Below are 24,867 nucleotides of genomic sequence, written 5' to 3'. Positions count from 1 at the left end.
TGGGCTGTGCCCTGGCATATTCCCTAGGAAGTCAATGCTCTATAACTTCTTCCTGTAAAATCTGAACATACCTTTTTAAGGTTATTTTTGTGAACACCTTCTTCTTGGATGTAATCAAAATATTACATATATCCCCCTCTTGGCCACGTCCTGCATCAGTACCAGGCTTTGCAATTGGTGCTGGTCAGAAGGCCACCTTCTTCTAGGTTCCTGGCCAAGACCTCTTTGCCCCACTTGCCCTGTGCTTTATTATAACACCTCCCCATTGCACACTTGTAACTTTGGAATCCTTGCTGGGGAACAGCTTCCTGATTTTTAGGGTGAAAAGGGTTTTCGCTAAAAATCAAGACCAAGATTACATTGTTTGGACACAGTGCTGTGCTACCTGGTTGCACACCTGTAACTTTGGAATCCTTGCTGGGGAAAAGCTTCTTCCTGTGTGGCGAAAACCCTGCCTGCTTCCTGCCCTTCTCCTTGGGAACATTGGCAGAAGCTGAGGCTTGTTCACAAGCTTTGGCATAAGCAGCAGCACTTGCCCTGTAGCCTTTAACTTCTTGGGTCCTTACTCGTCTCCCTTGCAAACCTTCTTCTTAGTTGCTGACCAAGATCTCTGTTGCACCCTTGGCACTTTTTTTTAGTTGGTGCTGGCCACAAAGCCTTCTTTTTGGTTGCTGGCTGGCCAAGACCTCGGCAGTCCAGGTAGCACGTTCCTCGGCCCACTCTCCTTCTGCCTTACACCTCAGCAACCAAGCAGACATCTGACCACAAAGCAAGCTGTTCTCATGAGCTATGGACACTACATTGGCAGAGGACTTGAGTTGCATTGGGGACCTTCCACTAAGGACGGTGATGAGGCTTGAGTTTCTCTTCTGAATGTCAGAGGCCTTTGGTTGCTGAAGTGGTGGAAGCTGAAGTGCTATGGCCTGAACTTTTCACAAGTTCTGCAGGTCCACATAATAGTCTTCTCTTCATCCTCCTTGTTACTGGCCATGTCCTGCATCAATACCAAGCTTGTTCACAGTTTAGTGCATGGAACACCTCTCTGTCTCATAATATAAAAAATTCTTCATGATTGCTGGCAAAGACCTCCCCTCCATTGTGTTCTGGTATATTCTCTCCCAGCAGCTCCTTCATGGTTACTGGACATGTCTCAGAAAATGTACTTCTGCATTGCAGGAAATCACCACATAAAGTCCTCATTGACTACTGTAGCATGTGTGCTTTTAAAAATAATTTTTGCTATAGTAGTCTACAAGGATTATATTAGACTTTAGATTTTAGTTAGGCCACTGATCTTGACCTGAGGGTGCCCCAACCATGTTTGGGGGGCCCCCACCTGAGGGGGTCTCCTTTGGCTGGGCCCCCTCCCCTGCCCAGTCCTCTTGGGTGGGACATATTAAGTAACTGGGAAGGGTGTTGCAGGATGCCTCCCTCTCTCCACCCAGCTCCCCCACCCACCCACCCACCTAGGGGGCTCCATCCACCCCTCCCTCCATCCCTAAGCTTTGTGAACAGCAAAGATTCCACAGGTACAGGGCAATGGAAGCCCCCACCAGAGGGGAGTCCTTTGGCTGCCCCCCCACCCAATCCTTCTGGGTGGGACATATTCAGTGACCAGGAAGGGAGCGCAGGATGCCTCCCTCCCTTCCTCCACCCCTCTCCCCCACCCACGCACTTGGGGGCTCCCTCCACCCCTCCCTAAATTTTGTGGCCACCAAAGATTCCAAAGATACAATGCACCATAGAGTAGCACCCCGCCCCTCTCCTCAACCCTACCTGAGGAGGCCCCTCCATAACTAAGCTTTGTGGGTGGATGGGTGGGTTGGTTGGTTGATTTTTTTCTTGTAATAAAATGCTGTTTGGCTGCATGCAGACTAGACTAGCATTGGCCAGTCATTTGACCTCCCTCCACCTGATAGCCGTCCACCAGTAATGGACTCTATAAAAGTTTCAGGGTCATCAGTAACCAGCAGGAAGGGCCAGTAACCAGGCTGGATGGATGCCTGCCTGCCTCCATCCCACTCTCTCACCCTTCCACCATAAAGTTCTCCATCCATCTATATCTACAGAAGGGACATGGGAGCATAATTGTGAACTGGTGTTTTGTGCTATGTGTGGCTTTAGTGTAAATTGTATTGTGATTTCTCAATGGAATTGATTGTAATTCAATTTACTGTGAAAAAAATAATGATGCGGGAGAAAAAATTATGATTTGTACTTGCTCCTTCTTGATTTCATGGACCGGGAGACTGGGGGTTTGCAGGTGGCCAGGTGAGTGAGGGGAGTGAGTCCAGTTGCTCCCCTAGCTGGACACAAACAGGGCCCATATTTCAAATTGGTTGGCCTCCCCTCCAGGCACCTCTAAATAATATGTGTGGGGATAGCCATCTGATGCAAAATGTCTGGATAATCAGCCACATCCATGTGGCTATGCATCCAGGCCAGGTGAGGAGGAAAAAAGAGAATATGTCAAGCCCTTGGACAAGCAGGCCAGCTATTTCAATGCTTACAGAATGCTCTCTGCAGCATAAGCAGTTATTGCATGGACAAAGCACCAATGAGGAACACTGCCCAGACATGACTAGATACCCCCTCTCCAGCCTTTGCTCAGCTCCTGCTCCTTTTCTGCAAACCTGACTCCCACTGTGAACCCAATTCTACCTGCAAACATCTGCCTGTACACTTGAAATGAAGCAGGCGGGTGGGGGGGAGAGGAAGGGGGAGGTCTGCAAACTCTCTGAAAGGTTCTGCATGCATGATTTTTTGTAAAGCAAGTGGTGTGTATTACAAAGAAAGTATTGGGGGAAAAAAAAAACCTTTTTGTATGGCACCTCCTAAAACAGTACAGCCTGCCTGTCCTGCAAAGAAGCTGTTTTGCAGGTGTTAACCCCAACCGTCCACCATATGCAATATGCATTTTAAAGACTTAATAAAGACTAGCTAAAGGCTTAAGGCCTGAATGCGGTTGACTGGACCGCATCCTAGCTAACACTTAACAAGTGTTAGCAACTCTCAAGTGCTCAAGTGCTGGCAACTCTTCACCCTGCAAGTCTTTGCAAGTGTTTTGAGTAATGTAATGCCACCCCCACCACACACAGCATCCCTACCAATGAGGTGGGAGTGGTCTCCAGAAACAAACCCAACCCCCCCAAAGAAAAAATGACACATCCATTATAGTAGAACAAAAAACTTTAACGAATTGCAAAAATAACTAAATTCACACACACACACACAAAATAAATACAAAATGTAACAAAAATACAAATGTAAAACAAAAAAACCAGGTGATTCACTTCTCTTCCACTCCTCGCTGGCCTGTAGGGTCTGCCACAGTGAGTTTTGTTAGTTTCAAAATAATTGCAGAAAAATTACCACTGTTGTAGCCATTGGGATGTAGTATTGCAGGGACTATAATTGTTTTAATTACTTGTAATTTTACACTCTTTTATACTGCATAATTATTAGGTTTGTATAGATGTTTACTGTTGTATATTGTATTATTATCATTTCCGTATTTATTTTTATTGTTCCATATGGATATTGCATGGTTTAGGCCTGTGTTTGTAAGTGAACCAAAGTCATGTCAAGTTTCCATTTTGTATATCAAGTCTCCATCTTGTGTCCTCTGCCCAGGCATCCCCTGTGTTGCAACAGTATGATTCATGTACCTCTCCCATGTAAATTGGTTCCCAGATGAATGAGAGTGATTGGGAATGATTGAAATACAATAGTAGCAGGCCTCTACTGAATGGCCTGTAACAACCAGGCCATCACTTCGCATTGATTCATCCAGGAACCACGGACCTCACCCAGGAACAGAGACAAGAACTCAGCAGTTGAAAGACAAAAGACCCTGCAGAACCAGCAACTCTACCATTGTACCCCACCATTACAGACACCCGAAACTGCACATCCCTGCATGGAGCACACATGCTCGGTATGTCAGGGGCTGACCCTTGCCTGGGCATGCCTCCTGTCACTAGGGTCACACAAGGTCTGCCCATATAAAAATGGGAAGTAAATACAGACCCAGTGGGATGCCCTCTCCATCTGGACCAGCACCATGCCACACCACCTATCCACCCAGAGGCACTGTCGGCGATTTCCCTCTGGACAACACCTACTGGACAAAGACCCATTTCCAGCCGGGCTAGTAGCTATTATCCCCCATCCCCTCTTCAACCAAGGACTTGGACTCTGCTTCTCTTCTCTACCTGAACTCCAACCCTTCTACTGAGTCTCTTTTTCCTGCTGCCATTGTGAGTGCTTGTGTGTGTGTGTGTGTGCACGTGCGTGTGCATGTGTGTGCATGTGAACCAATAACTTCATGGGGCTGTGTAGTGTGTTGTCTGTTTAATAACATTGTTATTTGGACCCCTAAGTTGGGTTTTGCTTTTCTATGGTTTGGCCCTGCTCCAATCTCTGCTCTTCACCTCTCTAACTTCTGTCTCATTTCTCCCTCTCCTGCTTCTGGCTCACTGCCACCTCCAACACCTGTCCTGAGCTCCTTTCTGCCTCCAACCCCCCTGTTTCTTTGCCACTGTCTTATCCCCACTGCCTTTTCCTTTTCCCCTGAGCAACCAGGTTTCTGCCTCAGTTTCTTTCCTGGCTGTCTCCTCCTTGCCACCACTTATCAGCTTCCTTCCCCCCCACCCCAATATCTACTGTAAGTAAACTCACACCTCAGGTCCTCAGCCAGCTTCTCTGTAGTCCACTGGGTTTAATCCTAGTTCTGGCAACTTTCACTCCCTACACTTTAACTCTCTTTCTCTCTCAACTGAACCTTCCCCCAAGTATCCCAGGTACCCCAAGCACACACATACAGTGTACCATCCAAGTTAGGAACTTACCTGTGTGTACGTGTAGGTGGGTTGTATGTGTGAACTGGTGAGTGTGTGTATATAAATGTGTCATTGTGTGCATGATATATGAATTAGTGATCTGTGTCTAACTTTTGGGGTGTATGGTGTATGTGCTTGAATTGGTGATAGGTATGCATGTGCCTAAGCTGGTTTGGATGTGTATGTGCCTCAGGTGGTAGTGTGTATGTGTATGCACCTAATTGATTTGTGTATTTGTATATGTGCAATACCCTCTTGTCTAACAGTGCAATATTGAGATCCTGAGAGTTGGCCTGACCCCACAGGGCAACAGTTGCAGTGGTGCTGCCCCACTGGGTGCTGCTCCCTGGGTGGGCTTAAGGAAGACCTGGATCCAGCGGGTGCTGCCTGTGAGCTGGGGCAGCACCTGCAGAGCTAGCTGCCTGTGTGGGTGGCCCCAGGAGGTGCTGCTGCTGCCTGATCCCACCCCCCCAAGCAGACTTTCCCACCTCTCATAGCCAGGGGCTGAGCTGCCAGCGGTCCCTGAGCTGCAGGGGGTCCCAGTCCTTCCCTCCATGGTGGTGGCACCTCCTGGGCCCACCTGGGTGGGCTGCTAGTAGGAGGGCACTTCTCCAGTTCAGAGGCAGCACCTAGGGCAATCCAACTGTTCCCCTGGCCCAAGCTGGGGCAGCAGCCACTGTCTAGCAGCCCACCTGGGTGACTCCAGGAGTGCTGCTACCATTGAAGGAAGGCTGCTGAAGGCTGCTGCTCCCTGCAGCTCCCTGCTGCTCCCCACATCTCCTGGGCCACTCAGCCCACCAGCACCTCGTCACAGGAGATATGGGGGAGGAAAAAAAGGATTGGGCCCTTCTCTGTTTCTGCCTTCACCCCACCTCTCCTGCTGCAGGAGAGGCAGGGGAGGCGGGGGAGAGGAAGGAGGGCTGCAAGGCTGCAGTGTTACAAATGTTTCAAACTAAACTACATGCAGATGTGATTTAGTTTGCAACATAAACTAATTTAAATTGTAAAAAAATCCCAGACATGTACAGTGTGATTCAATTAAACTGCAAAAATCACCAATTTTCATAATGTGTACAAGCACCTGCAGACAATGCTTTACTCTGCAGCTAATTAGCCTACCCTTCAGTTAAGTGAATGTGTAGATGTAGCCACTGACATTGCACTCAGTGAGCCTTTGTTCCTATTGCTTCTCATACACAGAGAACTACATTGACTAAGGAGAAAATGTAGGAACACCACCAAGTGCCAGCAAGGTGCACCCTTAGCTCAAGAATTTCCCCTAGGAACTTTGTGAAGAGATAGGGACTGCTCCTTTTTCTAGCCTAGTTTTTCTAGACCTGCTTTTATTTTAATATCATCTGACTGAACAGATATATACCAGATATGTGAGCAGCTCCTCAAACATTCATGTAGTGATCCAGTATCAGCAAAGAATACTGGGCTCCACTCAGTTTTCAAATGTTTTTGTTTCCTCATTTTATGTTTACACTAAGAAGTTAATTGTGCACATGCAGACTGGGTGTGGTGCACACTAGGGGTACAGACAGAAGCAATAATTTTTCTGGCAATCTGGCCACAGAAAGCAGTTTATAGCTGTGATGAAACGTAAGTGTATGGCTGCAGACTGAGTAAAAAATGGCCCATCAGGTCAAAGTCTGACCCCTCATCTCATGAAGTATCAGATAAAGACATTTCAAAATGTAGCCTCTATTGTAATTTGTGTCTGGGGAGGTCCCAGCCTGTCATTGTTTTCATAATGGGAGGAGGAAAATAAGTGGAGGGAGTTCAGTTTGGGAGGTTTTCAGCCCCTCATGGAGGGTGGGGCAGGTGTATTGTAGTGCCCACTCCACCCCCCAAGGTGGGAGATCTCCAATTCACCCAGTCTACCCTTCAGCACCAGCTGGGGAACCCCAAGAACAAGCTCCCTCCATTGCCTTTCCTCCCTCCCTTTCTTAAAACAGAAGCACTGGCAAAGAGTACTGGCCATTGCTATGAGAACCTGGCTGCCGGCTCTCAACCTGCAGCTAGATTCCCCTCCCCCTGGAACCAACACTGAACTTCTGCTTGGTCTGGGGTAACGTAACTCAGAACACATTACAAAAATCGTTCCAATTTACAGCTGGGATCTGCATTTTTGTTTGCACCCTAGACGATAGAAATTTGAACTCATGGAATTGAAGGTCCTTGATTGTCCATGCCCTGTATTTTGTGTCACTCATAAAAGAGTTGTAAAATTTACAATGCAGATTTGATAGAATTTTACAGTTATTTTACAAACAACGTTCTTAGGTGTCAGCAAGAGAAGATACAGGACATTGGAAGACAGGGCTGCTTGCCTAGCTTGCCTTATTTTTTTTTAACCTTTCCCTGTAGCATTAACTGATTTTATTATAACATTTATGAACCATTTCAAGGTGAGACTGGCTACACTGGGACAGTACAGATGGATTGATATGATTTTCTAGCTGTGCATCTGTCCAAATTACTAACCACTTGGGTGAAGCAGTCCAGGTTCCTATTTCATTGAAAACACTTTTGCATAATAGTTGGCAGACAAAGTTCTTTGGGTAAATCTGATATCTTTTGGCTACAACTAGTTGGTCTAATAAAAGATATCAGATTTATCCAAAGAACCTTGTCTGCCAATGTCCTTAGACCAATATAGGTACAACCTATAACTCTGTTGCATAACGGTTAACATTTTAAAAGGATCCCTTAGCTACTATCCAGAACTCCTTGGAGAAGCTCTACCTGACTAAGACTTTTGCATGTCAAGTATGTGTACACCAAAGGAAACTATTTTTTAACTATTACTTAGGAATATAAACATTATGTTTTATTCCTGACTGATTTTGATCACAGTCTTCAAGTCTAGACACAAGACCAGGTGTCATACTTAGCAATATCTAACCAATGGAAGTTGAACATAGAAAATTCAACCTGGAAATAAAGATACAACTTTTTAGGAAGGGGTGGAAGGGAAATAAGTAATCTTTGAAACAATTTGTCAAGGGATGTGAATCCCTTTCCTGCTTGGAAGTCTTTGAATACAAATTTGATATTTTCCTAAAATACAAGCTATATAGCTGACAACTTATAGAACAGGGAAGAAAATTAAATTAGGGATCAAATTAGATGACTTCAACTTCAGCCCAAATGCTTTGAAAATATAGGGATAAAGGTTTGCCAAAGTGTATATTTCATTATGGATATATGCAAACCTTGAGATTCCAGAGTAAGTGAATAATAATAATAATAATAATAATAATAAACCTACCACACTCATTATATGCAAAGAGCTCTACACCCTTTATTTTCTAGACACTGAGGATAACACAAACAATAATTACACAACAAAGTGACAGAGTTTCACATTTTGCACATCTCTTCAGTCTGTTACTGAAGCTGTGCTACATCCTCATTCCTCCCCTTCAATCTTCTTGCTCTGAACCTCCCGGGTCTTCACTCGGAGTTTGTTGACCTGGGACTCTGCAATGTCAGCCCTCTCTTCAGCCTCTTCCAGCTCATGCTGGATCTTGCGGAACTTGGAGAGGTTGACATTGGATAGCTCCTCCTGTGGATGGACAGAGAGAGTTGTGAAAAGCAAAGCTCTGACATGTCCAACTCAGACTTGAGGGGCTGTGATGGTTGAAGGGAAGGGGAAGGTCTTGATTCTCTGATACCTACTTACCTTTTTTTAATCAGAAAACTAAGCATAGACCTTCTTGTTGTCATTAGTTTCTAAACAAGTACTAAATGAATGCACAGTAACTCCAGTTACTGGGCAGCAGCATCGTGATGAATGCCTTTTTAGTGATGCTACTGCGCAGTAGTGTTGTGCTATGGTTTTTGCTACATGATGCTACTGCACAGTAGTATTGGCCTACTGCATATTCAGTGTCTTGTGTAAATGTGGCCTGTGAGTCTTTTAAGGTGATCATTTCAGGTGAGTGCTATAAAAATCCCCATGGTGTCAAGGGGTTTTAGATTAGGCTATAATAAATTAGCATGCATACAATTAGAATGAGTTCACTTCTGGTTATTGTACAATTAGAATGAGCGCACTTCTGGTTTGTACTAAAAGAATAAGGTTATACCTTCCAGTGAGAAGTATCTTACCAAAGACAGGAGAAAGACAGAACTGAATTAAATGGGCAGATCAATGATTTTTATATCAGAAGCCCTATAAACCTGTCACAGATAGGGAACTTCTGTCTAGCACTGTGAAATATACCCACCAACATAAAGGAGTAGCCTATAAATCTGAACTTTTCCCCCAAGGAAATCAAAATCATTCTGATAAACAATGAATATTTGAATAATTACTGCAATTACTGAATAAATGGTTTATATGCCAGTACAAAGCTAAGATTTAAATAAAGAGTTTTAAATTAATGAAATTGGAATTAACAGTTCTTACTATCTGTATTTACTATACAAGTATGCACTACAGCTCAGATTTATTCAGTTCTAATTCCTTTTGCCATTGCTGTAAAAAAGTCAGACTCCAAAAATTTGTAAAAGACTTTTTTCATCTTAAAGGGAAATATTGTTAAAAGTATGACCAAAATCAGGTCAGCCGTCTTTGCTAACACTAGTGTGAATCATACTTTTCCAGTTTTTCTACCAGAGAGCTTGCCATCTGTTAAACCGATGAAAAGAGGTATTTCAAAACTTGCACAATCCCCTATGCAAAATAGAAATTTCCAATCAGTTTCTTTCTTTTAAAGTACTTTATAAGCACATTTCTTCAGATGTTTTGGTCACATCTTCTAAATGATGGACACCTTCAAGGTACTTTAATTAAGGTATATTTACTAAGTTAAAACATCTGGATCCAGATGCTACACCTGGATGTGGGTGGAATAAGGTATGGAATGGAGCCTTTAGCAGTCAAGGTAATTACGAGCTTGGTTAATGAGTTTAGTAGAACTTAAGCTGTGCAGCCTGGTAAGGATCATTCCAAGAGTTGTATTTACTTCCCGGAAAAACCAATGGAACATAAATGCTCCCTGAGACTAATATTAAAAAAGAATTTACCAGCATGGCTCAATGAAGAGGTTTGTGGCAGGGGTTGGAGTGTTATGCTGGGCTGCATACACACAATGGAATGAGTATAAAAGGAGTATAAATAAGCTATTGCCTCCAGGGGAGCACAGTTCCCTTCTGAAGCTGTGATATTGCCTGATATTACCCTAAATTATTCGTTCTTGAGTGCAGTTTGTTTACTGCACCCTCCCAAGTCCAATTATCCTGGGGCTGGCACTAGAGATTTTGAGGACAGGCACACAGCTGTCCTCCAGCATTTGTGGTCTGAACCTTCCCATTTGTCCACAATGGATGTTATGATATCCAGTAAAACCTCATTTTATGCTTGCTTGAGATTTTGTACAAAACAGGTGACACCAAACTTCAGAAGGCTTAACTAGATAAACAGGCAGGTGAAGAGACATACACCATCTCAGCAGAGCAGAACTTCTGCTCTAGAAGAAGGTGAGTTTGTCCAAACACAAAGTGACACTTACAGCCTCCTCAGCTTGTCTCTTGTAAGACTTCACTTTCATCTGAAGTTTGTCAACTAGATCCTGGAGCCTGAGCACATTCTTCCGGTCCTCCTCAGACTAGAAAGAATATGTTTTGGGACAGAGTTAGTTCAATTGTCCATTACCTGCTTGCTTCTTTCCCACTGAACAGTGAAAGGAACGTCCATAATAAAATATAGTATAAAACCTGGATGTAATCAACTCAACATTTCTAACAGTGTCTTTCAAGCCCCTTCCTGGTACACTCTTGTTTTCCCATGGAATTACTGCTGACTGCTTTACTGTTTGAGAATGACAAGAAAAAATCCTTCCCTTGCAGGTTCATGTGCAATCTGACTTGCTGTGAGACAAATGCATGAGCAAAGACTCCTTCCTTACCTGGTAGGTCAGTTCCTTTACTCTCCTCTCATATTTGCGCACACCCTTAATAGCATCAGCACCACGTTTCTGCTCATTCTCAACCTCTGCTTCCAGCTCACGTACCTGCAATTAGAAAATGCCTCATTAGTACTTCACCTATGACTGAATACTGGACATGCTTTTTATATGTATACACATTTTCAGAGTACACACTCTGGCCTCCAGTTTCTGGAGTTGCTTCTTGCCACCCTTCAGAGCCAGCTGCTCAGCCTCATCCAGACGGTGCTGCAGGTCCTTCACTGTCTGCTCGAGGTTCTTCTTCATCCTCTCCAGGTGGGCACTTGTGTCCTGCTCCTTCTTCAGCTCCTCAGCCATCATGGCTGCCTAGTGAGCAAGGAAACAAAACCAATCCAGAGAATCATGCATTGCAGGTAGAAACACAGTCACGATCTTCAGGGACAGATATCTCTAACTCACATCGGTGATTGCTTTCTTGGCCTTCTCTTCTGCATTGCGTGCTTCCTGGATTGTCTCCTCCACTTCACTCTGTATTTGTGAAATGTCTGTTTCCAGCTTCTTCTTGGTGTTGATCAAGCTGGTGTTCTGTTTAACAAAAATAAAATGTCTTTTATTGTCAGACCAAGTGTATCAAATCTAGAGAATTAAGTGATATTAGTCTTTAATTTAGAGATTTCCATTAACTTTTTGTAATAGCATTCTCTGCTAAATAAATTGTCACTGCAGGATGTTGACAGCTTATCAGTGAAAAGCAGCAAATATTTTTAGAAAAAAAATTCTACGTACATTTCCATAGACTGAAAATGTTTTGTACCAATGCTGTATGTGCTCTTAATAAGGAAAGGGAAAGAAAGGGGATATCTATTAATTTAAAGAAAAATGCTATTTTACTATCTTAAGCAGGTAAGCAGTTAGCAGCACTGGGCAAGCAAGCCCAGAATGCACCTTACACCCATTTTTTTAAATATACACCAAGATATAGCATTGCCTAGTATTTATTATATGTCATAATAAAAGGGCACATCTGGACAAACATATTCAAAGTCATCACATGATTAATAACTTAATGCAAATGTTTAGGGAACACATGCCATTTGGTGTCATCTGGTCTTGAAAAGCAAGTCATTCCTCTTTAGTAATGCTTTCTGGATCTGAGAAAAGTCCAGTTTGCCAGGGAACATTTAATACTGTCTAGTGGTAGTAAGTATGTTAGAGGAAGGTCAGAGGCAGGAAACTACACAAACTTTCCCTTCAGACTGGTTAGGATTAGGGGTGCACTCTGCGATTTTGGGGGCCAATACTGATAGCCAATTTTTAAGGAGGTGTGTTGGGCAATACCGATCTGATTTCCAATACAGCTGACTGCAGCTGGTAAGTCTGTTGTGGTGAAAGCGGGGGAAGAGGGGGGAGCAGGTCAGTGTCCCTCATGGTGAGGGAAGGAGTGGGCTGGGGTAGGCACTGACCAGCCAGGTCAGGGAAAGACACAGGATGGAGCTGTGGGAGTCGCAGCTCCTGCTGCTCATTCAGGAAAGCATGGGGGAGAGGGGTGCCCCTGGATCTTCACTGGGCAGGGCAGCCTGGCTGTAGAGCTGTGCTTGGGGTGAGCGATGGTGGTACTGGGAGGAGGGTTATGGCAGGGGCCTGCAGCCACCCCAAATTTTGCCATAGCCCCCTGTAACCCCCTCCCAGGCCACTAGTGCCTACCCCGATTGCAGCACAGCACAGCACAGCTCCCAGCCCCAGCCTACAGCTGTAGCCTGCTTGGCCTGCCCTGCACAGATCCAGGTCACATGCTCGCCCCCCCGCCATGCCCGCCTGGATGAGTGGTACACAGTGGCGGGAGCCTGCCTCCCCACCCCACCTGTGCCCCCTGGAGGAGTCACAGGTCTGTCCTAACACTGCTGCACCCCAGCTGTACCTTAGCCCTAGCTCCACTCCCTCCCTTACCATGGGGGGTATTGATCTGCAGCCCCATGCTCCTTCCCTCCTCCCTCCCCTTTTACCACAGCAGGCTTACCAGCTGCACACAGCTCTCCATGCTGCTGCGCTGTGCTCCTCTCTGCCTACATGTTGCACTGCGGCTGTGTACATGCATGGGCATTTACTGGCCAAATTATTGGCCACATCAGGCCAATTTCCGATATAAACATTTTTTTTTTATGTTGGTGCTGACCCGATAGCAGAATGATTGATTGGTGCACCTCAAGTTAGCATATTATATTTTCTGGTATATAACACACTTCCAAATAAAACATGCACCTTGTTTTTGGAAGGCAGAACATAGAAAAAAAAAAGATTTTTCTGGAGTCATAGATTCATAGATGTTAGGGTCAGAAGGGACCTCAATAGATCATCGAGTCCGACCCCCTGCATAGGCAGGAAAGTGTGCTGGGTTCAGATGACCCCAGCCAGATGCCTATCTAACCTTTTCTTAAAGACCCCCAGGGTAGGATCACCTCCCTTGGGAGCCCATTCCAGATTCTGGCCACTCTACCTGTGAAGGAGGTCTTCCTAATGTTCAGTCTAAATCTGTTCTCTGCTAGCTTATGGCCATTATTTCTTGTAACCCCCAGGGGCACCTTGGTGAGTAGAGCCTCACCAATTCCCTTCTGTGCCCCCATGATGAATTTATTGGCAGCCACAAGGTCACCTCTCAACCTTGTCTTGAAGAGGCTGAAGAGGTCCAGGTGCTCTAGTCTCTTCTCATAGGGCTTGGCTTGCAAGCCCTTAACCGTACGAGTGGCCCTCCTCTGGACCCTCTACAGGTTATCCACATCCCTCTTAAAGTGCAGCGCCCAAAACTAGATGCAGTATTCCAACTGCGGTCTGGTCAGTGCCCGATAGAGGGGAAGTATCACCTCCTTGGTTCTGTTTGTCATGCATCTGCTGATGTATGATAAAGTTAGCTTTTCTGATGACTTTTTTGTCACACTGACGACTCATGTTCATCCTGGAGTCCAGTAGGACTCCAAGATCCCTTTCCACTTCTATGCTGCCAAGCAGGTCATTTCCTAGGCCGTAGGTGTGCTGGACATTTTTCCTCCCTAGGTGCAGCACTTTGCATTTCTCCTTGTTAAATTGCATTCTATTGTTTTCTGCCCATTTGTTCAAACTGTCCAGGTCTGCCTGTAGTTGTTCCCTGCCCTCTGGTGTGTCCACTTCTCCCCACAGTTTTGTATCATTGCAAACTTGGACAGAGTGCACTTCACTCCCTTGTCCAAGTCACTGATGAAGGCGTTGAGGAGTATCGGTCCAAGGACTGAGCCCTTTGGGACCCCACCACCCATGTCCTTCCAGGTCAATACTGATCCGTGCACCACCACTCTCTGGGTATGACCCTCTAGCCAATTTGCCATCCACTGAATTGTGTAATCATCCAAGTAACAGCCTTTTAATTTGTTCACCAGTATGGGGTGGGTTACTGTACTGAAGGCCTTCCTGAAGTCTAAGTAAACAATATCTACCCCTACTCTTGCGTCCAGGTGTTTTGTAACCTGGTCATAAAAAAAGACTAGATTAGTCAGGCATGATCTACCTGCTATGAACCCATGCTGGTTTCCCTTCAGCATAATTTTTCCTGTTGGGCTCTCACATATATGAGCCTTAATAAACTTTTCAAAGACTTTACCAAGGATAGAGGTGAGACTGACTGGCCTGTAGTTGCTTGGATCTTCCTTCCTCCCCTCCTTGAAAACAGGGACAACATTGGCCCTTTTCCAGTCCTCTGGGACCTGGCCCATGTGCCACGAGTGCTCAAATATTCTTGCCAGTGGCTGTGCAATGACATCAGCCAGTGCCTTCAGTACCCTCGGATGGAGCTCATCCAGGCCTGCCGACTTAAATGCATCCAGTCCTTCCAAGTGACTCTGCACTATCTCAGGGTCAACACTTGGTGGTCTGGTGCCCTGCTGTTGTCTCTCTATGATCCCATTGTGAGACTTGTCTTGTCCCTTGGTTAGGAACACTGAGGCAAAGAACTCATTGAAGAGTTCAGCCTTGTCCCCCCTGTCTATCACCAATTGCTTTTGCCCATTCAGTAGTGGTCCTTACCACCCTGGGCCTTCCTTTTACTTCCTATATATCTGAAAAAAACATTTTTTGTTATCCTTAACTTGGGATGCCATCCTCAGCTCCACGGTAGCTTTGGCCTTTCTAACTGCCTCCCTACAACTGCAAGCTGAGGAGGCATACTCCTCTTTAGTAATTTCTCCCTGTTTCTACTACTTATATACCCCCCTTTTTGCCCTTGGGCTGCTCTGGATTTCTCTGGTTAGCCAAGGAAGCCTCTTGGCCCCTTTCCCCCCTTTTCCCTGCGTCGGGATCGTCTCCCTCTGTACCCGAAGGATCACTTCTTTAAGGCACAGTCACCCTTGCTGGGCTCCCATTTCACCAAACCTCTTACCCTGCAGTGTGTCATTGACTAAACGCCTGAGCTGTCTGAAGTCAGCCTTCCTAAAGTCTAGCACTTCCACCCTACTAGTTACCTTTCCCACTTACCTTATGGTGAATTCTATTATTTGGTGGTCACTATCCCCCAGGTGACCACTGATCTGTAGGTCCCCTACCATGTCATCCTCCGTTGCCAGTACCAGGTCCAGTAAGGCATTCACCCTAGTGGGATCCTGCACACAGGATAGGAACCTGCATGAACGGTGGGAATTTACTGTCTGCATCTCCCAGCAGATGTCAGGATAGTTTAGGTCCCCCATGACTACCACTTCCCTAGTCTTTATGGTCTCCGAGAGCTGCCTCAGGAGTTCCAAATCTAGTTCTTCCCTTTGCTGTGGGGGTCTACCATCAAATCCCTTTCCCTTTGACCTCCATGTATCCTAACCCCAAATCCTTCTACTTTCTCCTCCTCCAATTCCATTTTGACAAGGGTCAATGTATAACACTCCTTGACATACAGCACAACCCCTCCCCCTCTCCTCCCTACTCTACCCTTTCTGTACAGCTTATAGCCCTCAATGTGTACCGCTCAGTCATGGGTAGAGTCCCACCAGGTTTCTGTTAACCCCACTAAGTCTTAAGTATTTTCTGCAAGCAGGAGTGATAGTTCATCCTGCTTGTTCCCCATGCTCCTAGCATTAGTGTATAGGCACTTGAGCCCTGTGACTGATGCCTTTGTTGCCTCCTGGCTCTGATGCCCAATGGACCCCTGTGGATGATTGTGATATAGAGTAAGTCCTCCTAGGAACATAGAGTATATAGAAAGTGTTGCATCAGGAATGTCCTGGTGTGGCCAACTGTCTCCTGCAATGGCACACTTTTTGGACTTTCTATGTTTCCAGGAGGACTTACTCTGTCACAAAAGGCTATGTCCCAGATCTGTGCAAAGGGCAGTAGCAAGACTGCTTGTTAGCTCTTTACTGTAAGTAGTAATTTATATAAATTCCTATAAATTAAGTTTTGTTTCCACATCACAAGCCTCAGCAAGATACTATTGGCCATAAATAATGGGTGTTGGCCAATGGGGGGTGGGGGGACAGGCACAACTCCATGCTGTCACCACCACCGCTCCTGCAGCTGCCAGGCACTGGCTCTGGCTGGGCTGCAGCCAGGATTCAAATTACAGGGGAGCTCGGGGAGGGGGAGGGCTGATCCCCCCATAAGAGACTAAGCAGCTCAGGCAGCAGTGGTGGTAGCAGCGGCTGCTCCTTCTGGCTTCTGGCTGCCACTGCTGAAGACCCCTTCAAGAGTCAGAGTGTAATTTGAACTGTGGCTGCAGCCTTGTACCTCGCCATCAATGCAGAAATCTGGAAGGGCAGATGCCCCACCCTGTGCCCACTCCATTCATTGCCTATGCTACCACCAGCTCACTTGCTGCTTCAGGCCCAAGCTACAGTGCTCAGTCAGTAGCTATGGTTATCAGATGGTTAACACAAGGGTCTGGTCTTTCAGTTTCCAGGCATAAATGTTAGAAATCCTGGCAGTTTTGTAGCATGAACTCCAGAAGTGCTCCTTTTCTACAGAAGAAAACAACTTTCCTGTTTAAAATATATACCCCAATTTTTGGGAGCTGAAAAAGGCTACAAGGGTTCCATTGAGATTCTTCCCTATCTTATGATTGCAATATTACTGCTATGCACGTTAATTGCCTATATACAAGTTTCAGCACAGCATCATTAGGAACTCCAAGGATGAGTGTTTAGTTCTTTGTTTTCTATCCATCGTTGATTCATTCTAGTCAATGTAAGGACAAAAGCCATTTCAGCAAAGGCGATAATTCTTTTCTTAAAACCCCAATTAGTCCTCTTTGGAGAATGATCTATATATATAGCAGTCCCTTGCATAATTTTTTTCTGGCATGTTTTCAAACCAGAGTCTGACCTGGGTGTGCAGGAGCTGCACACGTTCACTTGCATCCAGAAGCTCTTGTTCAGCCACTTTTCTTCCCCTCTCTGTCTGTTCCAGGGCTGCCCGTAGCTCCTCAATTTCAGCCTGCATCAGGTTAGCTCTGCGCTCAACAACAGCAGCTTGCTCTTTTAGATCTTCTTGGGTTCTAAGAGCATCATCCAAGTGCAGCTGCGTATCCTACAAAATGAGTGAAAGAAATGATTTAGCATTACAGTACCCCTGCAGCTGTCAAATTATTAGCTTATCCATATAAATATACATATCTTTGGTTTAGCAAACCTTGAGTGCTCCTTGTGCGTTTCTCAGACTCTTTTGTGCTTCTGCAGCCTGGCGATTGGAATGGCTCAGCTGGATCTCTATTTCATTCAGATCCCCCTCCATCTTCTTTTTCAGCCTCAGAGCATCATTTCTGCTCCGGACCTCAGCATCCAGGGTACTCTGCATGGACTCAACAACTCTGAGGTGGTTTCTCTTGAGCTGATCAATTTCTTCATCTTTTTCAGCAATCCTCCGGTCAATTTCAGACTTCACTTGGTTTAGCTCAAGTTGGATGCGAAGGATTTTCCCCTCTTCATGTTCTAGTGAGGCCTTACCAAGAACAAATGAAGTGTTAATAGAAGAAAAATATTTATCTACTGAATATTCTGATTCAGAAATATTTCACTCACGGTTACTTGAAGACCAAGCCTCCATCACACCCATAAAGAGAGAAATGTTATATCTCATATTCTCTCCTTGCACTGTCAGCAAAACACAATTTCCCTTATGTTCCTTTGAATTATTCCCCAAGGCTACGTAATAGCTTACAGTTCCAAAGCATCTGGATACTTTCTAAGACAATGAAACATGGTAGATACCTCTGCTTCTTCCAGAGCAGCCTGGATTTCAGATTTCTCTTGCTCAATCTGCTTCTTCACTTTCTCTAGCTCATGGATGGCCTTCCCTCCCTCTGCAATTTGCTCCGTCAGGTCAGAAATCTCCTCTATTAGGTTATAGAGAAATTACTCAGTCAGACAAAGAGTAAGTGGAGGAAGGCACTTTCCAAGGGGATTGACTGTTAGCAGTGTTACAGATACAGACAGATTGGATCCAGTAAGCAGACAAGCTCCCCTTAAAGCACTTATTAGGCAAAGGGATCAAGGAACTTACGTTGCAAGTTCTTGTTCTCACGCTTCAGTGTTTCAAGATGATCCAAAGACTCCTCATAAGCATTCTTCACTTTAAAAAGCTCAGTGCTGAGAGAGCGAGATTCCTTCAGAGAGGCTTCCAGTTCAGCCTGTGTTTCCTCATATTTCTGCTTCCATTCTGCCAGAATCTGGAGAACAAGAAGACCCTGTTCAGTAAAACTGGAGCTCTCTAGAGGATGTAGCATCCATCACCTAGAAGCTGTAGCCTGAAGTACCTTATCAAAATTCTTTTGTTTCTTATCTAGCGCTGCACAGGCAGCATTTGATCTTTCTACATCAATCATTAGGTCCTCCACTTCATTCTGGAGCCTCTGCTTTGTCTTTTCAAGGGAAGCACATTTGGAGTTCACAGCTTCTACGTGCTCCTCAGCATCCTGCAGACGCTGAGCAAGCTTCTTCCTGGAAGACAGTAAACACAGCCATGTTAGGAAAGTCACATGGGAATTGAATTGTATGAAGATGCTCTAGGATTCACCAGAGCAACTTAGCCACGTTGGCTAGGGACAGACTTTCAAAAAGCCTGAGCTTGAATTGATTCAATCTTTGCAGCTTAGTTTAACCTACAAAGCTTGAGCCAGTCTGGAGGTGGATAGACATTCGCTTTTCATTCCAGAAATGCAGGCACAAGGCTGCAGTGGCTCAGACTGGAAGCTGGGGTATGCTAGAGAAGCCCTCCCTTCCTTTCTACAGTACTGAGAGGAGGGTGGGGGGGGGGTGGTATGGCCAGCCCCTGGCATGAAACTCTGATTATCCCAGTAGGGAATTGATAACAGTGCTTATCACCCCTAACTCAGTGTTTATTACCCCATTAAGAAAACAGGGAGACATTACCAGCTATCTGTTGATTCTGCCTTTGTCACAGCATCGACCAAAGGGAGCCAGCATGTGGTCTGCTATCTAATACACAGATTATTATCAGCAAGGCAGAGGGGAGGGAGAATTCCTGCTTAGCAGGGCGTGGGGGGTGGGGGAGCAGCCTGCTAGTCTCTTCCAGAACTTCAGCCAGGGAGAGGAGGGGAGGGGACAGCTCTGCTGTGGAGCAGAGAGTTGCACACAGCCCAGAGAGCATGCCAGGATGCTGGGGATTTCTGGTTTAACTTAAACTAGCAAGGAATCTGGGACAGATATTGCATAAACCTGTTTGACCCAAATCAGTTAAGTCTGTTACTACATTCAACCAGGTTTATCTCAAACTGGTTTTAGTCATTTTCAAACTGGTTTATGTGCACTGAACATCTATTATGTTACAGGTTTAAACCAGTTTCTGATCATTTAAACTGGTTTATGTGTAATGTCTGTCCCTAGCCCTTGGGGTCTAAGACCCCAGTGCATACACATTGCACTCCATGGACTCTTCTACCCTCAATGTGTGTGCTGGACATGGCTTTGCTTAGCCTTTTGAACCTTATGGTACAAGTTTGCCACTTTCTAACCCACATCACTGAAAGTCTCCCAAAAGGGCATCCTGAACCTTCTCTTAGCACATACTTAGCTTCTTCCAGCTCCTCTGTCCGCTGAATAGCATCAGTTTCATATTTGGTTCTCCACTGGGCGACTTCACTGTTGGCTTTGGACAGGGCACGTTGCAGTTCACCCTTGGCTTCCTGCTCCTCTTCAAATTGTTCCCGCAACAAGTCACAGTCATGGCGAGCAGACTGCAAGGCATGGGCCAGCGCATTCTTGGCCTGGAGAAATGACAGGCTTAATAGTAACTAAATATTTTGGGAAATGTCCTGGGAGGGAGATCTGCCAGGCTGTGGAATGCTATCCCAGCAGGAGGGGTATCAGATCCTGATAAAGTCCTCACCTTTATCTCCTCCTCTAGTTGCCTCTTCAGTTCCTCAGTCTGTTGGGTAAATGCTTGCTTGCCCCTTGACAGCTGCGAAATCAAACCATCTTTCTCTTCCACCTGGCGAGAAAACTCACCTGAAAATGACAAGTGACAGTAGGGATACCATGCAGTTGTGTTGAACGGTAAATAAATATTCATTACCTGAAAATTTACATGCTTTAGAATAAAACATAATGTTTTTTTCCTAAGTTTATTTAAAAAGCAGTAGCATAATTGGGGCGGGGGGGAGGGAAGGGAAGGAGGGAGGTGAATGGGCAATTCTAAAGCTAGCTGATACTTTAGCTGGCATCTCTACGTTCTTTTACCCCTAGCGTCACACTCCTGTGCTGTTTCTCCCCAGACTTGTGGACCTGCCCTGCTATGCTTCTGCTAAGCAGTAAAGGAACCTCTAGAGGATTATAATGCTACAGCATTGTAGGGCTAATAATAGGTTTTAAGCAGCGTGGTGAGTAGGCTGTTTTTCATAGAAGGGCCATTTCCTGCTCCTTGAACAGTTTCTTCTGCATGTACTCATATTTCTACTTCAGAGAAGTGTCTTACCTGATTCCGTCTGTAAACGAGCTCTTTGAGCACTGAGGTCATTAATTGTGCGCTGGTGCTCCTCCTCCTTTGTCTTAATCTCACTAAGTTGGTCTTCCAGAGTGCGGCACATCTTCTCAAGATTTCCCTGTATACAACATGGATCAAAAGAAAGTGGATGAACATCTGTATTTTGATCAGAGGAACTCTGTTATACTTTTTCTGCATTTTGCATTAAATAATACTTGGATAAAAGTATAGGTAATGTTAGGACTGTGACTAAGGGCAATAACCCAGGACACACACTTTTACAAAGTTTTGCTGTTCTCATTGAGACTTAAAAACAGGCTCCTTGGCGGTTTTATCTTCCCATTCCACATACCTCCCTTCTTGAATGCCCAGTGGGCTAGATTCAACCAGATTGATAATGGATGCTCTTGCCCTTGCTTTGCCCATTGCTCATTAAGTAGTACACTTTATTAGAAAGTTGGAGATATGCAGTCAAATGCACTCAGGATGAAGAAGTTTTCTACTTCCTGTGCTAATGCTGAAACCTTTTGGCTTTGGGGCTAAAATAAGAGAATGAACTGTTCTGTATCAAACAGTTGCCAGTCATGGTTCTTCTCTGTATAAAGTTCTGAGGACTTAAGACTGCAGCAGAGCTTAAGTGGACAAAGGAGATCCTTTCTGGGCTTGATTAGAAGTTCAGTCATACTTTTGAAAAGAACGTCTAAAATCCTTATATATTGCCCTAAGTGCCATTTAGACTACTTTTAGGTGGCTAATTACTGTAATGGGCAAACTGAGTTATACTCAGACTCTTAGCATAATTTTAGACCTTCCCAGATCTAAGCAATTAAATTGTACAAAGTCCCTCTTAGGCACTGGAAAAAATGAGTGCTGTGACTGGTATGGTGGGCTAACCAGGTACAGTAGTTTCTCTAAAAGGAAAGAAAACCAAAATGGAATAGTATTGGAGTATCTCATTGAAAAAGATGAGGTAAGAAACTTGAGGATTGGACAGTTTGAGATGAGAAAGTTACAAAAGTAGTGAATAAACAAAGAGACAGTCTGTATTTGTGTTGCCACCCTTGGGATACAGGACCAGCCTTGGAATTCTTGCTTTGAGTAACAATTCCTAGTAGGGAAGGACAGATTACATCAGGACCTAGACGGATTACAGGGGTGGGCTAAAGAAAATAGGATGGGTTTCAATACTGACAAGAGCAGGATGCCGCACTTGGGCAGTAGGAACCAGCAGCACATTTATAAGCTGGGAAACTCCCTTTGAGAGCACGGTGGCAGAAAGGGATCTTGGAGTCATTATTGACTCCAGGATGAACATGGGCCAACAATGCGAGGTCACAGTTGGCAGGGCTAAAGGGACCTTGTTGTGCATTCACAGGTGTATCCCAGGCCAGGCCAAGGAGGTGATCCTCCCCCTCTGTGCGATACTGGAGTACTGTGTCCAGTTCTGGGCGCTGCAATTCAGGAGGGATGTGGACAGCATTGAGAGGGTCCAGAGGAGGGCCACCCGCATGATCCGGGGACAGCAGGGCAGGCCCTACAAAGAGACGCTACGGGACTTTAACCTGTTCAGCCTTCACAAAAGAAGGCTGTGGGGGGACCTGGTGGCTGTCTATAAACTCACTAGGGGGACCAGAAGGGTTTTGGAGAGACCTTGTTCCCCCTAGCGCCCCCTGGGATAACAAGGAATAACGGCCACAAGTTGTTAGATAGTAGGTTTAGACTAGACATCCGAAAGCACTACTACTTCACAGTCAGGGCGGCTAGGATATGGAACCAACTTCCAAGAGAAGTGGTGATGGCTCCTACCCTGGGGGTCTTTAAGAGGAGGGTTGACGTCTACCTGGCTGGGGTCATTTGAGCCCGGTTTTCTCTCCTATCCTGATGATCTACAAGGTCCCTTACAACCCTATTTCTATGAATCCATGAATCTATAAGGAATCCATTAACTAACATCCCACATACCCAGCAGAGGATCTGAGGCCAGTACCACCAAAGGTCGCTGTTGTAACATCAAAGGAACCGCTTGCCAGATCATATTGCAAGGATCTTGTAATAAGCTTGTAATAAGCTTAGGTGTTACCAATAAAGTTCACTTGATACCAAATCGGTCGAGGGGCCATGTCAATCCTTGGAGGACTCTGGTAAAAGGAAACCTGGGGCAGCAGTTATCACTTAGATGTCTAAAGGTGAAATGTGATTTGATGCCTTGTCTCTAGAATCCTCTAAGAACTGCATTCTGAGATCTCAGATGTTCTGTGAAGCTAGTGTTTCCATGGATTATATTGTGACAAGTGGTAACAGTTATGCCATCTTATATAATTAAGATTGCATCATTTATTGAAGGTATATGCCAGTGTTTTTACTGGTATATATGATAAAGTATTATTACAAATAATTAAAATGATATGATAACTAAATTGATGAACTTGAAGAAAAAATAAACTGAACTGAGATGCAGCATCTTTAATTACTATTCCATGTCTACAGTAGGTTCTTATCTGTGATTTAAGAAGTCACAAGGTCTGAAGAAGGGAAAAAAGAACAGGGTGTAACAAGCAGCTGGAAGATGGAAAGAAAATTTTGGAATAATCCATCTTTCAGAAGTCTTCAAGTTCACTCTTAATGACTTGTGATTTATTTAGTTTAATATTCAGTAACAATAAGTTTAAAAATATTTCCTTCTAATGTATACTACTAATACTAAAACTCAGAGGCCTCTGGCTTAGAATGTATTTTCATTACACTTGATATAACCTCACATGATAGAGGAAATTGTCACCACCACCCATGGCAAGCTCATTAGTTTCCAAAGTCAAGAAAATAAGAGGTATGCAGGACCAGGTAGGTTGAAGGTTGCAGGAGCATAGGCTACTGATATTCTGCAATAGCTACTTGTTTTGTGCACTTGTGCCAATATGTTACCAAATGAATATTAATGCGGTTTAATGTTAATACAAAAATTAACATTTAAGTCACCATCCAGTATAGGGGTCATCTTCACTACACTTGAAGAGTAATGACTGTTCATTTGGTAATAAATGTATTCAAAACCATAAAGTCCTTCATCAGATGTCTTCAGGGTTTAGATATTAATGCAGGTCATTAAACAGTGTATGCTTTATTCAGGTTAAACTAAATCAGTCTACTAAAAATATTTTAATACAGTCAATCAGCATATATCCTGCTTTGTATAATTAAACATGATTAAATGTTAATCAAAATAATTTTTAGAAGCTGAAATGGCACGTAAGTTCAAGCCAATGTTATCAAGAGATGGTCCCATACCTTGGCTTTGGAAACAGTCTCCATGTTGCTAGCCAGGTCATCAATCTCCATCTTCAGCTCACTCTTCTCCTTCTCCAGCTTCTGCTTGACCCGTTGCAGGTTGTCGATTTGCTCCCCGAGCTCAGCTGTGCTGTCAGCATGCTTCTTCCGGAGGGCAGAGGCCATCGCTTCATGCTGCAGAGTAGCCTCTTCAAGGTCTCGGCGCATCTTCTGGAATTCTGCCTCACGCTTCTTGTTCATCTCAATCTGAGCTGCTGTTGCCCCACCAGCTTCTTCCAGGCGCTCGCTGATCTCCTCAAGTTCCCTGGAGAGATCAGCCCGCTGCTTCTCTGCTTTTGCCCGAGAGGCTCGTTCTGATTCGATTTCCTCCTCCAGTTCCTCTATCCGGGCCTGGAGAGCCATAGGAGACACTGAAAACAACGCCTCCTCTTACCTGAACTCCTCCTCACAGCCCGAAGCAAAGCTAACTATGACTTGCCTGTAGCTCCTTGATCTTCTTCTGCAGCTGGATGCCCAGGGCTTGCTCATCCTCAATTTTGCTTTGGAGCTGACTGATTTCAAAGTCTTTCCTTTTCACAAAGCACAACATGTTAGGCCCCAAACAAAATGCATGTGTCCCTGCCCCAACAGAAGGATACTTCCCAGATACCAGACTTACTTTTTCAGCTTTTCATCAAGCTGCTGCTTATCATTTTCTAAATCCATTGTGGATTCCTGGGCCAGCTTCAAGTCTCCTTCAAGTTTCCTCTTTGCTCTTTCCAGGTCCATGCGAAGTTTCTTCTCCTGCTCCAGGGACCCTTCAAGCTAAAGAGAAAAAGGCTGTCAGAGCCCTGCCACCCGGCACCCAACTTCTTGCCTGCTTCTTTGCCCCATAG

The 24,867-nt window shown here is 44.9% G+C and overlaps 1 protein-coding gene across 1 annotated transcript in view; it reads right to left on the bottom strand.

The window, feature by feature from the left end:
- Positions 1 to 3,204: 3,204 nt before the first annotated feature.
- The window catches only part of LOC149858445 (myosin heavy chain, skeletal muscle, adult-like), a 42,186-nt gene continuing 20,523 nt past the window's right edge, over positions 3,205 to 24,867 (bottom strand). Inside the window, exons 24-39 of the mRNA XM_090061587.1 lie at positions 24,651 to 24,796; positions 24,471 to 24,561; positions 23,993 to 24,382; positions 20,699 to 20,825; positions 20,114 to 20,232; positions 19,795 to 19,991; positions 18,522 to 18,705; positions 18,269 to 18,434; positions 17,977 to 18,101; positions 17,399 to 17,707; positions 17,093 to 17,296; positions 11,222 to 11,347; positions 10,958 to 11,128; positions 10,763 to 10,867; positions 10,367 to 10,462; positions 3,205 to 8,415 (exon numbers count right to left, since the gene is read on the bottom strand). Coding sequence (XP_089917713.1) covers positions 8,260 to 8,415; positions 10,367 to 10,462; positions 10,763 to 10,867; positions 10,958 to 11,128; positions 11,222 to 11,347; positions 17,093 to 17,296; positions 17,399 to 17,707; positions 17,977 to 18,101; positions 18,269 to 18,434; positions 18,522 to 18,705; positions 19,795 to 19,991; positions 20,114 to 20,232; positions 20,699 to 20,825; positions 23,993 to 24,382; positions 24,471 to 24,561; positions 24,651 to 24,796 — 2,712 coding nt within the window. The 3' untranslated portion in view covers positions 3,205 to 8,259. The remainder of the gene's footprint in view (positions 8,416 to 10,366; positions 10,463 to 10,762; positions 10,868 to 10,957; positions 11,129 to 11,221; positions 11,348 to 17,092; positions 17,297 to 17,398; positions 17,708 to 17,976; positions 18,102 to 18,268; positions 18,435 to 18,521; positions 18,706 to 19,794; positions 19,992 to 20,113; positions 20,233 to 20,698; positions 20,826 to 23,992; positions 24,383 to 24,470; positions 24,562 to 24,650; positions 24,797 to 24,867) is intronic.

Source organism: Crocodylus siamensis, chromosome 8 (assembly GCF_052110815.1).
Source record: "Crocodylus siamensis isolate JL-2025a chromosome 8, ASM5211081v1, whole genome shotgun sequence".
In the NCBI taxonomy this organism is placed as follows: Eukaryota; Metazoa; Chordata; order Crocodylia; family Crocodylidae; genus Crocodylus; species Crocodylus siamensis.
Note: the sequence above shows the minus strand (reverse complement) of the source record. Positions and strands in the feature narration are given on the sequence as shown.